Source organism: Ambystoma mexicanum, chromosome 12 (genome assembly GCF_040938575.1).
Source record: "Ambystoma mexicanum isolate Mex_15411 chromosome 12, UKY_AmexF1_1, whole genome shotgun sequence".
NCBI lineage: Eukaryota > Metazoa > Chordata > Amphibia > Caudata > Ambystomatidae > Ambystoma > Ambystoma mexicanum.
This window is the reverse complement of record NC_090936.1, coordinates 104,858,961-104,879,554: the sequence shown is the minus strand read 5'-3', so window position 1 is coordinate 104,879,554 and position 20,594 is coordinate 104,858,961. Positions and strand designations below refer to the sequence as shown.

Sequence of the window (20,594 nt, the reverse complement as noted above, 5' to 3'; positions counted from 1 at the left end):
TGCTTGAAAATGTGTGTGCGTCTGTTTGAAATATACTTAGAGGTATAACTTGGTTACGAATGAAACTGAACATGCAATTCAAGATGATAGCTTCAATTAGCACTATATATATCGTCATTGACATTTGCACGTAATAAGCGGACCCTCTGCCGGTCAACCAGCAGGTGTTTAGATGTGCAGCACTAGGTTTGCCCAAAACCTAGGCTTGACTATTTAGAGTACATTTAATCTCACCCCACCTCTCCAATACCAAGTATAGTTAAAAGCTACTGCAATGTCTTGTTGTATAACTGTCACCAAGGTCTGTTTTCTCCTAAATATCATACAAGAGGAGTGATATAAGCTTTAACTCATATTTGAGTTCTGCCCATGTGTATCCCTCATATAGAAATAGGCATGGAAGTTGTGACTTTCATTTACTTGCATGACACTGCCTCTGTTCTGTGTATACATGGGGGGCTGTGATTGATAAAGAACGCAGCACCCACCATGCCCTCTAAAAAGGCCGGCCACATATGGTCCAGTGTGCACACTATTACCCATAATCCATTTGTGGTCTAGCACACGCAGCTTCCTGCATGAAGATGCACGCTTTTCTGCTGACCATACACTTCAGAATTCCATCATAAGGAAGGAGTAACTAGCCACAACCACACATTCCTAGAATCTGTAAGCAGTTGAGACAAAATATGAAGAGGTCTATTCTTCAGATACCCTTCACTATCAATTGTTCATAAATATGTGCCATTTCCATACATGGTAGTAGTCCTGCCCATGTATGGTTGGTGATTGAGATGGCACTCATTTTCTATTTTTAAAAAATGTTCTGTCCAAAAATAACATAAAATTGATAATAAAGTAATGTTGCCCTCCTCCCTCTTTTGACTGTATTGCTATGTAATACGCGCAATAAAGTTATAGTGTGTCCAAATAGGAGTCAAGACATGGCCACTATTAAAAGGGAAAACCACCAAGATGGCGACCATACACGGTCTAGTGGTCACAGGCACAATGTGGGATATAAGTTAAGGCAGAATCAAGCAGCATAAATGATAACTTTAATTTAACTCATATTGCCCATCAGTAATGAAAAACAGGATATAATACTAAAGCCTCCTCCTTTGAACCTACCACTATATGCTTGGGGCAATGTTCTCATGATATGTTAGAATTGGTGACAATTAAATGGGACAACCACGGAGATGGCGACTGCTCGTGATTTATTGTTTGCAGCCACAAATACAGATAAATGATTTAAATCAAAATGGCGGTTTCTAGTTCTTCTACACACAAAATAAAAATGATGCCAACACACACACAAACAATAAACAGTGCTCCTCATTGAGTTTCAGTAAAAAATTGGCCCTTTATGATTATACTATCTGCCTGTCCTTTATGCATTAAATATAAATCAGAAGATTCTCTGATTTTGATCCCCATACATTCCTTTCAGGCAAGTATGTAACCACTTCTTTTTAAAAATGTAAGAAAAACAAATACCATGGAGAATCAACATAATTAGATGTCCAACAAAATCTAGGCTAATTGTGGGACTTTAAATAAGAATATGGCCACTGAAGAAACACGATCTAACCAACAGTGTTCGACTGCTAATTTAGGTTAATTGATGTATTGGTTGTCACTGACAATCTACAATATAGCATAATTAATTTAGAATACATATTATTACACTGTCTCTTTAAAAAAAAGTCCTGATGGAAACAAAGGTAACAAACTAACCTGTAATCAAACCAAGAAGAGCTGCATATCAAATGCACCTCTTTGAAGGTATCCTAAACTCAAATTATTACATTAAGGATCATTTCTAGAACAGGATTATTACACTGCTCTGCTTCTAGAAAGAAAATGTGATACCACACCAGATGGCAAATATAATGTAGATCACACTCTGAAGAAGACTAGTGTCATGAATGCGGTCCAGGCTAAACCCAGGTTAGACACTTCACCCAGTTCTGCGCCATCACAAAGAGCACACTGGGCCATCCTAGTGCACACATGGCTGGGAAGACTCCCGTCCAAGATGGCCACCACCTGAGACAGCAGGAACAGCAGACGTGTGCGGTGGCCATGTTGGGCTGTAGCAAGAGTATTTAAACCCTGCCCAGACGAACACTCGTGCTCAGCGTTCTTTGTTTCCGCAAGGAAAAACAGGGAGCAGAAGTGCTCTCACTGTTACTTACCTCTACCTTGCACTCCTAACTACTGGGATCATCTTTGCCGCCATACGCTGCTTCAACGCTGATCACTGCTCTGCCATCTACAAACAAGAGAAGAAGAAAGGAGAACATAGCTAATTACCAGAATCTTGCTTCAAAAGGATCACCTTTGTCGGCTACCGTTCCTTCAACGCTGATCTTCCCTCCACTCCACTCCACAACCTGTAAACAAAGAATGGAGCTTGTTATAAACCCACAGAAGAATTAACCACACTCGAAATGCATAGTGAGTACAACTGGAAGCCACAAAAGGCAAAGTGAGCACTGCCCTTAGTCACTTACCACCTGATCTTCTGAGTCCCGTGTCTTTGTGGTGTTATTTTTAACATCTGGGAGCCTACAGAAAGAAAGACAATCCTATGAATAACAATAAGACTGTACAGAACTGTACATATTGACAATCTTCAAGACATAGAAAGCAGATAAAAGGTGACAAGAAGCAAGCAACATAAGACGCCAGTCAAATGTTCAAATGAAAAGGATCGAATGACCTTTTGATCGACAGTAAAAGGACCGAAAAAAAGGATTGAATTTTTTATTTATTTATTTATATATTTTTTAAGTTTAGCATGTATAAAAAAAAATGTGATCCTTTTTTTCGGTCCTTGTACTGTTGAAAGAAAGGCATTTGAGCCTTTTGTTTTTGAACATTTGACCTATAACCCTGTGAGTCTATATTCCCAGGAAAGATAGAATCACAAGAGGGGTGGTGGAGGGCAATTATAGTCCCTATACTCACACACCTCTCTTATATTTCAGGCTACATAGCTGCCAAATGCGTTGCCCCGAAGACCAGCGCTTTCACCAGTCTACCCATCCCTTATGCCCTGCACATGCAAGTGCACCTTTAGAGTGCCTTACATAGTCGGGTAGAGAGTGGTGAGGCCAGTAAACAAGGTGTTCCAGGGCATCTCTGCAAGAATTCATAGGTGAGCGTGATTGAACGCTGAGCCCAGGTCATCTTCTCTTCTCTGGGCGTCATGGAAACCTCTGAGGTTGACCAGTTAGCTAAATTGCTAGGTGAATTGAGAGCCGAGGTCCATGCAGCTCATTTCAAAACTAACGCCCTGAGACGGGAACTAGTAGTCAACAGGGAAAGGACGGACAATCTTGCCATCTGTCATGTACCAATGACCCCGCTGCTAACAGGGCACCCATGACCACTGAATATAAATGTAAATATAGCCTTATTATGTCCAAATTAGTGGACTTGAAGAGGCTGATTCAGACCTTTGTGGAAGCCCACGGGAGAGGGGGAAGCATGACAGGCCACTATCTGAACGGATGGACATCAAGGGGGCCCTCAATTCCTCAAAGGCGATGGACCATCACAGCCCCGTTGTCATCACAAACAGGAGGTGTGCCAGCCAGCATGGGCAAGAGCCTACCCAAACAACTGAACAGAGGAGTCACCCCAACATAGCTCTGTCAAAGAGGTTGCCTCTGGCCTCAACTTATTCTGAGCCCCACGCTTCTGGCCCCGAATCAGGGTCCCAAGCAGCCCAATCAATCGAACTGCCCACGGTCAGGTGCTCAGAGCGAGTGGCCATCACCAATCCATTGGCCATGAAGCAAGCCAGTAGGACCGACCAGCCATCGCAAACTCCTGCCCCACATGGTGCTTACCCCACAGTGCGTAACAAATGGCTTGGGCACAGCATGGAATATAACAAGGCGAGGGGGATCAAATGGGGGGAACAATATTCCTGCATAAGGTGCCCAAATTGATCCCAAACCATCCTGAAACGAGGGAAGTACTTATACATAAGTGTACACATTGGTTCCATGCTGTATGTGACTGACAATCCATTATCTGAGAAGACATTATTAATTGCACCAGAGTACCATGAGGGGCAGAGCACCTTTGATCTTGTGAAGATAGAACTTAGTGATCAGAGAATCGCCAAAGGAATCTTGGGCATCAATGTGAGACCTAATAGTGTAATTGAAATCAGCCCCTACCACCAGCACAATAATGCCTATATTCACAAATCCACGTCCCACTTACAGTGCACCGTGCTAAGTGGTGCCAACGGGGAGCCATTGGTTTAAAAGTTTGGGGCTGGCCCAGTCGACTAGGGGATCTTTGGCCCTTAATAGTTCAGAAAGCAATCTAACTGAGTTAGGGGACCCTGGCCCCCCAGTAGATCTGAATAAAACCAAACAGATTTATGAATGCTCCCGCTGTCGCTCCCCGGGTCTCCAAGTTCACAATTGCTGTATTATATTGCTGTGTTACCATATGGAAGGAAGTAATCTGATATTGGTTTTGAATTTTATTGTATATGTTTGGATGAACTTATATGACCTCTAGGCCCAAAATAAAATTATGGATGATGATGATGATGATAATGGGAGTTGTAGCAAAAGTAGTGAGTGCCAATGTTGGGATACATATCCTCATTGCCAAATAACTTGGAGTAGATAGCTATTTTAAGGCAACAGTTTGGAGTTCTGATGAAAAGTGACCTCCGTGCCGGATAGACTGAAATGTATTTGGATGTAAGCTCACAGATGTTTCCATTTTGATCTGCAATTTCAAATTAATCCAATCAAAAGTTTAAAACTTGTGGTATTTACAAACATGAGTAACAAGAACCAAATCTCTCTTTGTATTTTGTCTGGAAATATTGTATACAGAACCAAGTGAATTATCGACTTTTTGTCATTTTACTGTATTCGGTGCATCATTTATCTTTATTCTCTTCTATAACAGACAGAACAGAAAGTAGAGAACTCTGATTAAAATGTAAAAGAAATGTGCTCAACACAGTAACTCAGTTTTGCCACTTGGCCCTATTTACACAATATATTGCCCTGGCTCACACCAGAGAAAGATACAAGTAACTTCACCTATCCCTTATTGATATTTCAACTATTAATGGCCAATTAAGATTCAAAATAACCTAACATTGTTTCATTGTTTACCATTTTAAAATATTAGAACAGTTCACAAATCAAAATGGTGGCCTGAAAACACATTAAATTATCCATGTGTGACACATATTTAAAGGACAAATGTATTGCATAAGAACTTGCTTTTATATGTACCTTATTCAATTTCTACTACTTTATGTTTTGCTTAAACTGATAATTAACATAATGTTCTGGAAAGTGCATTCCAAATCGTAATCTCAATCATGCATATTTTTTCCTAACAATATATAGAGTAGGACACAATGAAGTTATTGGGGTGTGCAGAACAGGACTTGATGCTGAAGGCCTGGGTCGAGATCATTGGAATGAAATGCTGGCATATCCCAGAAAACCGATAACTCATTGGCATCCATTGTTAGAGGTAGGTCATTTCGATTTTACATTTCTGATATATCCGTTTGGTAAACAACTCTTGAAAATAGTTCCAAGTATCTTGTCGAAATAGTTGCTAACATAGATCATGTGATCCCAGGATTTCTTTAAATTGAGCACAGCAATCTCCGTTTTTGTATGCTTGTGATGTATTGGTGTTGTAAATAATATACAAGAGGACGGGGTACATTCATTTTTACTTTGTAATATTGCAATCATGCAAATATCCCAAGTTTGTGTTGTTTAATATGCCAGATTGAATTGTTGTGTGGTCTGGACAGAGATTGTGTTTGTTAAAAAACATGTTATTTCAATGGCAAGATCTTTGGCTACTTCAAATATAGTACATTTTGAAACTCACATTTTTATTGTTTTTCCATAACATAAGGAGGCAACGGAAAACCAATTTCAACAGACTCTCTGGTGCAAACAGTGCAGTCGAGTCAACCATGAAAACTGGCTTAATAGCTTGAGCTATGGTGACATCATTGTCCATATCAGAGCAATTGTGTCAAACAAGATACCATAATTCTTATTCCCTACCACCGTTTGTGGTTACATCTCACATGTGCTGTTCTGCATCATGTGATTCTTGACAGCCATCACCTTTCTTTAGTGGAAGCACCCATGTAAAAAGAAATTGTAACTATTCTAGCCATATAACCTTGGCTTTAGAGAGATGAGGTAGGAGATTTCCATGTGTTGTTTTGCTCTCTCTGCATAGCACCAGCGCCTTCAACAATGCACCTCGCATAGGTATATGGCACCTATACCATTCTCTAGAAAATGAAAACTTGTCAATCAACAATACTGTGCTAAGTAGGCAATGTTTAATCGCATCTTTTTTTATAAACATTCTCAGTAGCTAAATTTGTCCACTTATGCATCGCAGTGTTTCTCATTCATATAATTTAGCCCAGTAATCCATTGTTTTGGGACAGTACCTCTCTTGAATATTTAAAGTCAGCTTGTGATGTGGCACATTGTAAACACTTAGCATGCATGTTTGGAGTGTGTTCGTTCAGCTTTATGGGAGTGTGATGAAACTGGTGACACACTATTTCTGGTTTAAAAGAAAGTATTGTAGTTGCTGTTTGAATGCGCCAATCGATACATTTGTTTAAACAAACAAGTAACACTTTATGCTTGTTTTCAAACCTGACGACCTTTAATGTCAGGCTTATATGGTAAACATCTTCAAAAATGGAGACACTCTTCTTGATCTCCTCATTAGTTTTGAAGCAATACATTCTTCACCTTAAATGTTCTTGAATTTGGCCTTTATTTTGTTTAAATTACATCTTCCAAAATAAAGTTTATCTTCTCATTTTCCTCATTGATCATTGATTCTTTTCCCTCTTTCACCTCTTCACGTGTTTCACCGCCTTGTATGGTGGATCTTCCAGAGGATTTTACTTCATAAATTTATTTGAGTTCTTTATCTCTTTTGGTCAATTTGAAGGAAGTAATCCTGGTGTCTTTTATAAACCTTTTTGGTCGCTCTCAATTCATGGAGAAATGAGGTATTTATTTGGTCTTTTGGATTTCTTAAAAACAACTTTCTTCTGTATACAATTGTCCAGATCAGCCGTTTTCTTGTTCAGCATGGTTTCACCATGCCCAAAAGTAGTGGTTGTAAGGAAAGCGGCAAAAGAAATTAAGGATTATCGCTGTGAGATAATAGTGAATGCCTGCAGAAAACTATTTTTGATTTATTTCACTATTTCTGGTTTGTTTACAAGCTAAATTTAACTTATCGTCTTTGAACTGTGTGTCTAATATGCATTCCCATCCAGGCCATGGAATCAATAGTTTTTTGCTTGGTCGGCTTGTACATAATAGTGACAATATGTGTATATTGTAGAGGACTTGGTACATATTGATCGATGGGGGCTGCGTAGGGTGCAGGATTATATAGGTGACTAATATAAGAAAGATGTCAGAGCATTAACTACACCTCTTGCTTTCAGTTGTCCAAGTGATATAAACGGTGTGGTTACTATATACATATGCCAATGTGGCTATAGGTTTAAATCGGAGAGTAAATCCACGATTCTGTGACAGAGTGCACCAATCTCCACCAAGCCCACTAAGTGACGTGTGCCATTTGTATTTCTAAGTATGAACATTTACTAACACCCAAAAGAAAGGATTTTAATGCTGGGTGTCTAAGCACCTTTCAATTTCTATGTTAGGGAAATGTTGTGTTCAGGTGAACCACTAGATTGCGGATTGTGCCTTTAATATCCAAAAGTATAACTAAAAATGTGCACAGCTTTTAGACCCCCTTGTTTGAGAAGATAGACTAGAGGTTCCTAGGAAATCCTGAGCGAGTAGGGTGGCCATGTAAACTTAGACATTCACCCTTTAATGTGATCCCAGTAATGTCTAAGGGAGATGACTGAAGTATTCATGTTGATGTACAATAGTTTGGGAGCAATAACCTGCTCAAATTGGGATATCCAAGCATTAAGGGGTAGAGGCATCCAAATCCATTGCTTCAACGATTTGCAGAGTGATGACATCATTTTCTCGATAAACTCCTTTTTTATTGCTGGATATTACAATTCCAAGTTATTTCACAGTATCCATTTTCTGTTTCAAGCCATTGTTTTCACCTTCTTAACTATTTTACATTTAAGTAGTAAAATCTCAGACTTTTCTCAATTGATATGCAAGCAACAAGTTTGCAGAATCTTGTGATATTTTCCACTATATGAGCCAAATGTTCTTTCGGATGGTTTACATGTACAAACATATCATTGTCATATAGAAAAACCAAGTTGGTGGAAGAAAATATGTGAATGCCTCCATGCTGATGAGAGTGCATGCAGATGGCAGGTAATGGGTTCCAGAATGAGGTGAAGAGCGCAGGGGATAAATGGGCACAGCTGTCTGTTACTCTCAGTTGGAAAAAATAAATCAGATGAAACTTTGTTCACTACAATTGCTGCCTTCAGAATGTTATACAGTAACAGAATCCAGTCATTGAATTGCATCTCCATACCAGATCTTCAAAGCAACTCGAACAGAAACCTTCTCTGCATCAAGAGTGGTAAAACCTTTGAGAAAGTCGGGATTAATAGTGTGAATTATAGATAGCAGTCGGCAAAGATTATTTTGCGTTCAGTACGTTGCGACAAACCCTTCTTGATCTTATACCACAAGAAATGGCATTAGAGGAAGAAGCCTTTGATGAAGTAGGATAGCTGGTATTGTATTGTCAGTATTAATTAATGATACCCGCCTATAAGACGAACATTTATGAGACAGCTATTTTGGTTTAAGCAAAACCATCACAAAAGCAATGCAAGTGGAGTCCTGTTGGGGGGTGAAGGGGTGCAGGGGAGGGGTGAGGTACAGCCTGTACTAAGAGTTCATACATTTGTAACCAGTGTTCGTGGCCATTCGGGGCCTAGAAAAAAAAGAAGAAAAAAAACATTCTTAACCATTGTGGTGCAATCGCTTCTGCATATTCTTTTTGGAGTACTACTACTAGGCACCGTTCCATTAGATAGGGATTTTATGACACACCTATTTTCCTCTGTAGTCATTGGTGTTTAGCACTTGCTATTGTGCTTGTACCAGCCAACCTAGTGTAACCTGATCAAGAAGTTGAGATCTATCTCCCCTGGTTTTTGTTATGGTACTGATATAAAGAGAGCTATGGAACGTCTGAAAAACGTGATACGCAAACTATCCCTAACCTGAGAGCCCTCCTCACCCACAATCCCAGTGATGCCAATGTCCACCTGCTCTTTATGAATGGGAAAAGCTAGTATGGGCCCAGGGGGATCATTTTCATCACAACAGCTGGCCTGACTAATTAGTACCTTGCATTTAGTCTGTGTGTCTGCATCTGTCCTAAATGTGTTTAAAGTGTACTTAAGTGCTAGGACTAGGATCATATGAGGTGAGCCATTATGAGTATGTTATTGTTTTAGGGTTTTATTTTAAGATTGTTCTAAATATGCTTAAAAATGGTTTTTAGAAATCCATTCTCTTTGGATATGCAAATGCCTCTAATATACACCTTTAATTTTTCTGACAGCGTACGAACATCTGCTACTGATTACAGATTTGTCTTGAAATAAATGGGAAATCTAAGTTAATTGATTAGTGACTCACTCTTGGATCTCAAGGTTCTATGTGGGGTAGACAGTGCCAGGAGTTGTGCCTGTAATAAAACAAGGAAATGATCAGAGAGAGATCTTGGGAGGATTGTGTACAACATGGTTGCATTAAGTATGGAACGTATTGCCATTAGATAATAAATGAAGGAGAAAGCTTAGTGACCGCGACAGTGATAAGTGAACTTTGGGTTCACCTATAGCATGTTCGGATCGTTGTTTGTGTGTTTACTTATTCATTTTATTTTAATATGGTAGTCATTAAATACTTTTTGTATATTTTGCCCATTTTATGCAGTATTTGCTGTTGTACTGAAGACTGAAGTCGAATAAAGCTTGCATGAACGAACGATAAGTGTACTCTGTATGCAAGGGGCTGAGAGTGCGCCACCTTTGGTGCACGTTATATTATGCAGCTAATTTACTACATCTGCTAGCTACTTTAGAGAGTGATATTCTCAAACTACCAGAAATATATGGGTCTAAATACAAAGCACAGTGGGCATCTCCCTCCTATAATACTTCATAGCCAATATAATTGTCAAAATGGTTGACAGAGCTGTCGAGGAATGCAGGGGGATCACAATTAGGAGCATATGTTTGCAAAAGTCAGTTCCTTAATGTATGATCTTACCTTCAATTAGTAGCAATCTCTCTTCCACATCTCCACATCTCCAACTGTGTCATGAAGTCTAAATTGCAGTGGTTGTGATGTAGAAAGCAACCCCTCTGGCATTATTATATTATTATATGTATATACCAACATAGTGCTTCTGGAAGGTACATCTCATGCATAAAAGTCTCTTGATGTATTAAAATATTGACAGGTCATGCCATTGAATGACATTTAATGTCATTAAGTGGACAGGAACTTTTGACAATAACATTATAGCCATCACTGGTCTTTACTCATCCTCAATACAGTTGAGTGAAGTTGATTTGTACTTAAGTTAACTGCAACCCTTGCAGCACAGACGAGTGAAACAACATCATAAAAGCAACCCTTTCCCCACAAGTTTCACACTCATGCCAGAATCCCCAACTGACCCACAAATAACTCCAACCAGGGCATATAGATCCAAATGTGTGCAGCGTTACATGCACCTGAGGAGTCTGAGAGCACTCCAACATCCATATCAACTAGTCTGCTGATATGTACAATTAGTGGTAAAGCTGTATAGATGCATCAAAAATGAAAATAAATCTCAATCTACTGTTTAATGTGAGTCATGTAACAAATACATATGGTGCCAAATTGGCTATGCTGGCATTTCGTTCACAGGCGATTGAAGGTGCGAGGTGGCACCTTAATAGATAGCGCTTTAGAAAAGTTCAGTGGCTGTTTCAAGACTGAAGAATGAGGTCTTTCCATCTATGATTATTCAAAGTGTTCTATGAAATAGTATCACATATTTAAAACCGAGCCAGCAGAATATGGTCTTTTCATGTGAAAAGCTCCTTCCTGCATCCGGTACAGTGGGACTAAAATCTGGAAAGTGAGAGTACTGATGATCCGAAGCAAAGATCTCTTTTTTCTCTTGCTGCATGCAGCAGGGCATTATGGTCGTAGTAGCTGAAAATGCATGCTCATTTTTAAGGATTCCACAACTGACACACTCTGATCCTGCTCCACTGTTGCGGAACTTCCTGGAAGATCTAAATATGTAGTCAGGTCTTGTAAGCTGTGTACTTCTTCACACACTGTTGGGCATAGCCATCCATTTTAGCTTGCTTCCTGTTATTACCCATGTAGTATTGTTCACTTAGAAGGTACTGAGGGGGAGTCAAAGCATCACAAATGGTCAGAACAATCCAATAGCAAAGAAGGGGTCGAGCACTCCACATGAGGGTTCGAAATTGAGGTGTGCTGGGAGCTATTTGGCTCCTGCTTGTAGCCTAGTAGTGCCTAGTTAGCTTGACACCAACAGCAACCAGGAGATACTTTTAGCTCCCCAGGCTAACTGGTGCCAAACAAACAGGTTTGGGACAATCTATAAATAATTATTAGGACACATCTATACAACATATGAAGCATAAGAAATAAATAATTAACAGCATGTTACGTTTTTATTGTATGTAAAAGTTAGATTTGCTTGCTTGCAAATGCCAGATACCCAGGAGCTGCTTTTAGCTCCTGCTTATCCGATCTGGTTTTCGATTCTTGCCACATTGGGCCTCATTACGAGGTGGGCGGAATGGGTTTAACGGCGCCGGTAATGGTGCCGGTAAACCCATTCCGCCCTATTACGAGACCAGACGTCCTTTGCGGGTCCCGCAAGGGGACCAGGGAGCTAATAATGGTCCCGTTATTAGCTCCCTCCCCATTCCCATTGAGCCCTATGGGGGCTCGAATGGGAATGGGGATAGGTATTTTGAATGGGGACTTAACGGGTCCTCCAAGGTTGGAATGACCCGGTAAATTCCCATTCAAGGAACCCAGACCCGGACACGAGTTTGGAGGCAGCCATGGCGCTAATAGCACCATTGCTACCTCCAAACTCGTAATGAGGCCCATAGAGTGCTATCTACATTGTAGACCATGACTCCTGGTGTTATAGGGGGAGGATATTATCCAAGCATTCTCTTTGAGAGAAATCACTGCCACTCATATTGTCGAATTAGAGGGGGTAGGTTATGCCATGGGTGTCAGAGGATTTGTCAGGCTACAGTCTCTGCAATATATAGATTGTGTTTGTTGCATGTGTCCGCCAGTCGTGAGGACAGCCCCCCTGTGATATTACTTCAGCATGACAGAAGCATACCTCAAGCTTGCATTGAAAGGTGCACTGGCTTAGAGATTGTGCTGAAAATAACATGAGGGTCATATTCAGGAGAGCTGCACCCTTGCAGAACTAACTGAAATGGCTTCCACTTTAGTGGTTAGATTCTGTGGACATTTGTAGTGGGTCTGCTGTAACTAAACAATCTAATGTGCACACTAATGATGTTCCCTGCCTGGCCATGGAGACCAAGAGTTTGATGGTCAAAGTGTCCAGGTGCCGCCCAAAACTAGTGGATGCTGAACCTAGAGGATATTTGTAGGGAATCCCAGGCCGCCCCACTGAAACACAACACAGATGCAAGGGGCAGTCACAAGAGAACTTACACTCACACCCCCCCCCCCCCACAGACACCTATGTACAACAGGTATAGAAGGGGGTAAAGACCCTTGAATACCCTTGAAGATGGACGTTCCCAAGAAAATATGACTCTCTAGGCAGAACCAACTACCCGTATTGTATGCACGAAATGCAAATAAAAAAACACATTCTCCCCTCCAGTGAACGTCACAGAAGCATCATCCAAGGAGAAGGGAGAGCAACCAATAAAACCAGGCAGTTTCATCTGGCAGTGTGGGGGAATTTTCACAAAGAGCTGACTAGGTTTTTTGGGAGTAGATTGGTGAGCTACAGGTGTATTTGTAGAAGTACTTGACAAGTTACTTGGAGCAGGAGAAAGTAGAATGAGGAGATTGGAGAGAGACAAGTTACCATCTGAAAATAAGACAAAAAAGTATTGATAAGTATACAGTAACTCTACAAAAATGGTGCTCCTATTTCTTCTGCTACTATCCTCCTCCACCTCCTATTCTCATCCTTCCACCAGTACTTGCCTCCTCCCAATACTACTCTCCTCGTTCCACTAATACTCTCTTCCTTTCATTACTACTCCTGCCACTCCACCCACTCTCTTCACTCATCCTTCTTCACTCTTACAATCATTTCACAAACACTCTTACAATACCTAGAGCACTTCTCTCACTTCACCTGCATGCTCACTGAAAACAATGGTACCCTTGCACTCATTAAACCAACCCCTTACCAGTTACAACAATAGCCATCACACTGAACTACTTGTTCCTTGCTCCTGCTGGTCTCTTGGCCCTCCTTTTCCTCCTTTGACCTCACCCCAACAACCCACACCTTCTTGATTCCTGTCTCCTCTCTCCTATACTTCCCCTCTTCCTGCCATTGGCCAGCTTTCCCTAGCCAATCATCCTGCTCCAACCCAGCCTGGTAGGTGTTACAGAGCACAGAATGCATAATAGATGATTAGGCTCCACCCCCTTTCTCCACATGGGGTTTCTGCAGTACTTTAATGGTGGTCCAGCCTGTTTAATGGCCCCATTTGTGACATAGCCTTTGCTGGACTTATTACAGTCATGTGCAGTGTCCTTGACCATTGTCTATGTCCTTGTAGGTCTGGTGTTGGAACTGCGGGTGGGGTTGTGCGCATGTACAACTCGACTCACTGATGCATATGCAGCAGTCTGTCGGCATACTCTCTCACCAGCTTTTTCGGGTTGCTGCTGGGGAACACTAATGCTAAGCTTAAGTAGAGGGTTTTATTTTATTTTTATGTATTGCATTTATGTGCTTCAGAACCGGGATGTTAGTGACATCGATGGCAAAAGAGGAGAATGCAGGGTTCACGTTTTTGAGTTGGAGGGGGGAGCCCACAATGAGCAGTTAGGTTTTGTCGTCATTGAGACAAAGGTTGTTGGTGGCCATTCAGTTCTGGATGATGCTGTGGATCCTGTTTTTACAGTTAGCATTGTGGGAGTAGTTTCCTGTGATTGGAAAGAGGATCTGGGTGTTGTCTGAAAAGTTGGTGTTGGGGATGCCGAGGTTGTCCAGGTGGCCGAACAGTGGCTTGGTGTAAGTGTTGCACATGGTGGGGGAGATGCAGGAGCCCTTGGAGAGTCTGAGTGGGACGATGATGAGATCTGCTGCTACATCCCGATGAATACTCTCAAGGTGCGTTTGCTCAGGAGGATTTGATTCAGGACGATCCTTTGTTAAACAAATGGAAGTTGGTGGAGGGATGCTGACACAGTATGCTTTAGTCGACAAGGTCAAAAGCTGAAGAGAGATCAAGGAGGGGGATGGCAAGAAAGCCTGAATTACAGATATTGCCTAATTGGATTTTGAGGTCTAGGAAGGCTGTTTGCGTGCTGTGTTTGGAAGGAAATATGGATTGTCATGCCCCAGGCAGCTGGTGTTGTCCTAAGAATAGTTGGATTTGGGAGAATGCCAAATGAGGAGGAAAGGGTTAGAGGGGGTAGTGCAGTAGTTGGTGGAGAAGAAGGTATTCAAGTGATGGTTTCTTGAGGAGTGGGGTGACCAAGGCTGCTTCAAGGCTGGTAGGTACAGAGTTGGATGAGAAGGACGCATTGATGAAATCAGTAATGGTGGCGGCAAGAGTTGTGGCTCATAGCCTAACAATATGGGCTAGGCAGGTATCTCCTATGGAGTTGATGGGTTTGAGAGTGTGAATGGTTTTGAGTACTTCTGCTTGGTAGACGGAAGTGTAAGGAAGGGGGTGAGTTGTTTGAGATGAGTGGAGGGTGTCAATGCACCCATGGGTGGGGTTCATGGCATGTTGTTTTTTTGTGGTGATTTGGTGTCTCAGTTTTTCAATTTTATTAGCGAGGCATGATTTGGCTTGTGGGCACCAGTCGTTGTTTTTGCAAACCTGGGAGGTGGTGGGGATCGGGTTTTCTGAGCTCTACAGAGACAGTGCTTTCATTGGCAATTCTAGTTTTGTATGAGCTAGCCTTAGCTGTAATTAAAGAGTTTTTGTAGGTTTTGGCTAAGCTGGCGAAGGCTTTGAGATTGGCTGGGGGTAGGATGCTTTTAGAGTTCCTTTGCATCTGTGGAGAGTAGTTAGATTGTCTGCTTCTTGGGTGTCTCAATGGGGTACTGGAATTTATCTTAAGCTCTGAAGATATGAGTCGCTGACTCTAGAAAAAATAGAAAGAAACTGGCAAGCATTTGTGTAGGCTGCTCTCACATAAACAGACACAAAGGGAAGGGGTAAGGAGTGGGTCACTCCCAGCTGCCACTTTCCACCTCAATGGTAGGGCTGGCTCTGGGTTTCCTCCTAGTAGGCTCCCTATAAGCTTTATAGAGGGCCTCCTGCCTCCTCCTGATAAGGCTGAGGGACTGGCCTTGTCACACATATTTATGTTTTAATCCCAATGTATCACTGTTGTCAGATCTGCATATAAACCCAAAACTGTTTTCTTGTAAGCAAGGGATGGCAGAGACAAGTTTATTTATTTACACCTATAGAAAAACTGGAGGAATTTACTTGTCCTAAGAAATCGGCCATGCGTCAATATTCGTTGGAGGTTTTACACAATGAGAATCGTACATTAGAGAGCAGGATGCATTTAGTCAGATACATTTAAACAGTACACTTTCTAGCAAAATAACCTTTGACCTTGGATGCTTTGTCAAAACAGCACCACATCTCCTGCTTTTAATTTCCCTTGCCAGGTGACAGAGTCCCTGTCCATGGTGGATCACTCCACCATATGTGATTAGTCACTGCATGGTAACTGATGTCACACCTGACATTCCCTCTCATTCTTTGGTGAAACAGAGCCTTGAATTCATATATGACTGGTCACCTATCTGCATTAGGTGACATGGCTACTTTTTGTCAAAGGTGCACATCCTTCTGGCATTGTACAATTGTGGTCTCTCGTGGCTCAGCTGAATGATGCCAGTAATAATGGCTGTGCCGCTGCCCTGTTCTGTGTGAGCTAGACACATTGTTCATAGAAAAGCATAAAATATGGATTTAGTATCAACAGTGTGTTTTACAAAATAAAACTATCTACATAAAAGTCAAAGGTTGTGTGTGGGTTTGTGGGAAGCGTTGTTCCTTATACAATTCCACACCGTTCACCAATCTACACCAAATTTTGCATATTTTCCTAATAGGACCCTCAGGACATTACTGGCTACATGACATTTGGACACCCCACCCCTTTCCCCAGATTTCAGCAAAAGTTCAAATTTGTGGGTTTTGTTGCTTAGCGAAACATTGTTCCTTATACAATTCCACACCGTTTCACCAATCTGCATAAAATTTTGCATAGTTTCCTGTTAGGACCCTCCAGACAATATTGGCCACATGATATTTGGGCATCCCACCCCTACTCCCGAATTTCAACAAAAGTCCACATTTGTTTGTGAGTTTGTGGCCTTCCGACGAAGCTGCCGACGAAGCCGTAAAACATGTTCACCGAGAAGGGAAACAAAACATATTGTTTCTAAACAAGCCTTCCAATGCCGTAAACCATGTTCACCGGGAAGGGAATCAAAAATGTTTGCCGCATCAGGTGAAATTACTTTTCTAGAGGATTTTTGGTAGATGGTGCCTGCCGACGAAGCCGTAAACCATGTTCACCGGGAAGAGAAACAAAAAGTGTAGTTTATCAACCCGTCCTGATACGAGGAACAAAACTCAAGCTGGGACCCGAGTTTCAACACACTTGGATGCACGGTTTCTGAGATATTTACAACACAATGCACCGCAACGAACTGCACCATGCCAGGGTGAGGCGGAACAGCGACCTACAGGATCATTCATTTTCAACAATTGATGAGAGTGTTATCATGTTTGTCTACAGAACCCATTCAGAGAATGGGTACTTTTGCTAGTAATATATATATATATACATATATACATATATATATATATATATATATATATATATATATATATATATATATATATATATATATGTATATAAAATTGTATTCTACTCTACTTTACAAATTTTGGGAGAATTAAAATAAAGACCCCATTCCAGTAGATATTTCAAATTTGAACATCTGTATTGGACAGACCATAGCAAGTCGACGGAACAGGCTGACTTCAGATTAATACATTTACACACTACCCTCTCTAGTCCCTCCTTGGCGAACAATGTTGCCTGCAGAGTTGACCAAGTCACAAATCCTTCATTAGGTACATTCTGACTTCCATCAATAAACATGGCCAAAGTTCAGCCCCCTCTAAATGACCAGTACTCTTTTCCTTCGATGTAGAGCAACTCTTTCTGACTACCGATTTTCAATGATGTCAGAGCAGTTTCATTGCAATTAGTTTGTTTTATGTGTAGGCTATTGCACGGCATGTTTGGTCATAATAGTTGACATTGTTTTTCTTTTTAAATATAACTCAGACAGACCTCTCATATTGCATGTTTTGAAGTGTTTGTGCAGGAGAGCCAAGTAGTGCACTTTTAATGGATGCTCACTTTGGCAATACACCTTCACCCCAATGTGTGACCAATATTTTATTTGAAAGGTAGGCAACTTTCGATCAGCAGCCTTAAAAGCCTCATTAAAGCATGAAGTTATCTTAGCATTAAACACACATGTACCTAAAAATAGTAGGTATTTCTATTTGTAATTATACCCCATGTTTCCCTTAATTTGGCAGTCTGTCCAGTCATATCAAACAATATATTTTACTACTTTGTAGGTGCGCTGGTGTGATTCGCCGCTGCCACACTCACCACACTAGTACTGGGATTTCTCTGCTAAATACATTTTGGCTCACATCAACTGAATGCAGTAAGCAATACTGTCACCAATAAGTGTCCCAAAATCTTACTTTTATATCCTGAAACCCATTTCCGCCACATTAGAAGTCCAAAATTAGCAGAATTACTGCCAAAAAACAGCAGTAATACTGCCAAAAACACTTTACAGTTACCTCCACCAATAAAGTGAAGAGAAATTCATACAGGTGCCAGAAATCAAGGCACAGGTGCACCAGAACCACTCAGGAGGAGCATAAAAGGGCCACTCCTTCACTAAACACACATCCAAGCAACATGCAGCCACATGCTGACGTCGATTATGGACTCCACACCCTCCCCCTATACATCCAGGTACAGCAGCATTCAAGCAAGACCACAGCAGGGAAGGAGACAGGTACCACAAAGGCACCAGAGACATGTGCTGTGGAGGGCATCCATACCACAGGCCCGCCCATCCCCATGGACACTGACAGACAGCCAATTAGTGACCCTATATCGATTGGACCTTCCCATCATCACAGAACTGCTCACCCTGATCCAGGCTGAACTACAGAGTGCCATTGCAATGAGAACTGCCCCCCTCCCCTGTGCTGAAGCTCGTGTCAGTCTTACACTTCTGTCGTATGGGCGGATTCCATCACACAGCTGGGACACTGCATGGGATGTCGCAAGGTGCTGAACCAAGCCATGGAGGCGCTTGTGAGGCATGCCCATATGCACATCACCCAGGCGCAGGTGCATGCAACAAAGGCACGTTTCTACGCTATTGCCCATTCAGCCAATACCAGAGCGGCATTGGAATGCACATAGGTGGCATTGGTCCCCCCAACTCCCAGGCAACGGAGCAGGAAAAGGTACCATTCCATGAATGTGCAAATTACATGTGATGTGGACCTCACAATCAGGCATTGCTATGCCCGATACTCTGGGGTCGCACATGCTTCCATGATACTGAGGAACAGCACCCTACAAGCATACATGGAGAGACACAGAGGACAGCTCACCTGCTTTGTGGGTAAGTAGTAGGCAGACCTGATTACCAAAACCACTGTCACATACCTGGGGTACATAAGGAGTAGCAATGTGAAACACCTACAAGTTCCATGAAGCAACAACAAAAATGCATAGAACAAGCATCAAACCCTGACTGACCCATCCCAGTACACAGCAGGGCATCCGTTAAACCTCTGAAAGCATTCTCATGGTCCGTACATGGCATACTGCCACGCCATTAGTGACAAGTGCTTTGCTGATGACATTGCATTTTGACAAATACTTGATGACCGCTGACTTCCACAATGTGAAGTGTACCATGTAGGCCAAGTGCCATCAACCTCAATGCACTCAAGGTGCACCAGGCACATGCACTGTGTTTTGAACAGAGGGGTAAACACATTAAGCCAATATTCATGTACGTCGACCCACACACCGCCATGTCTCTCGGAATCCATTCATGTCTTACAGGTGATGCTGGCTCTCCGCAGTTACCATGCCTGATGACACCTGTGAGGAACCCGGTCACAACACAGGAGGTAGCCTACAATAAGGTGCAGGGGAGGACCAGGTCAGGCACTGAGCGCACATTTAGATTGCTGAAATCAAGATTCAGGTGCCTTCACCACATAGGCGGTGCCCTCATGTACAGCCCTGAGAAAGTAGGCAGACTGGTAGTCATATGCGCAGTGATGCACAACGTAGGAAGGAACATAAAAATGCCTCCAGATGGCGACCATTTCCCCCCAGCTCACGTCAGGAAGATGTTAAAGGTCTAAACAGGGCACCACAGGACATATGTGGGGATGTGTGGGAAGGATGAATGGTCCGCCAGGACCTCATGGACAACTTCTTCTGACACACGCCTCCCAAACATGCACTGAATGCACCTGTCTCAACACCATTGAATAAAAATGGTTCAAATTATAATGATTCAATTGTGTTTATTCATGAAAACAAGGAACCCTCAGCCCCAATACCATCACCCACACCACTCCTTAGCCCCAACACTATCACTCAACCCACACCCTAGCCCCAACACCATCACCCACCCCACACTGCAGCCCGAACACCATCACCCACCCAACACCCAACACCCCAGTCCCAACACCATCACCCACCCCACTCCTTAGCCCCAACACCATCACCCACCCCAGCCCCAACACCATCACCCAAGCCACACCCTAGCCCCAATACCAACTCCCACTAGCGCTTCCCCTTTTCCCCTTTGTCTGCAAGCTTTACAGCATGTGATGCACAGTGCTGCGAGCGCCTGAGAGGGGTGCTCGTCAATGACCCCTCAGTAGGGGTAGTGCGCAGCAAACCCCCCTACATGCTTCCCTGCAGATGGTCAATGGTGAGGTGAATGGTTCTGACAATGGCCTCTTGGGACAATGACTACTGTTCTGCCAGCTCCTGCACCCTCTGGCTTGTGAGACACTGGCTGGTATTGCTGCTCACCATTCTCCTGCGCAGACAGTGTATGGACCTGGACAACCGTCTAGATGCCCTCTGAATACAATCCTTCATAGCCTGTGAATGCCCCAATTGTTCTTGGGCTATGGCGTGCCTCTCTGCTGC

General features: G+C 42.3%; 1 protein-coding gene across 2 annotated transcripts in view; it reads left to right on the top strand.

Annotated features, from left to right (window-relative positions):
* SYT10 (synaptotagmin 10) overlaps window positions 1-20,594 on the top strand; it is a 583,991-nt gene that overhangs the window by 461,034 nt on the left and 102,363 nt on the right. For both annotated transcript variants that reach the window (XR_011281745.1, XM_069628104.1), the window contains exon 6: window positions 5,406-5,535. Coding sequence is in view for 1 of the 2 variants with exons in the window: in XM_069628104.1 (XP_069484205.1) it covers window positions 5,406-5,535 (130 nt within the window). In the remaining variant the exon portion in view is untranslated. The remainder of the gene's footprint in view (window positions 1-5,405; window positions 5,536-20,594) is intronic.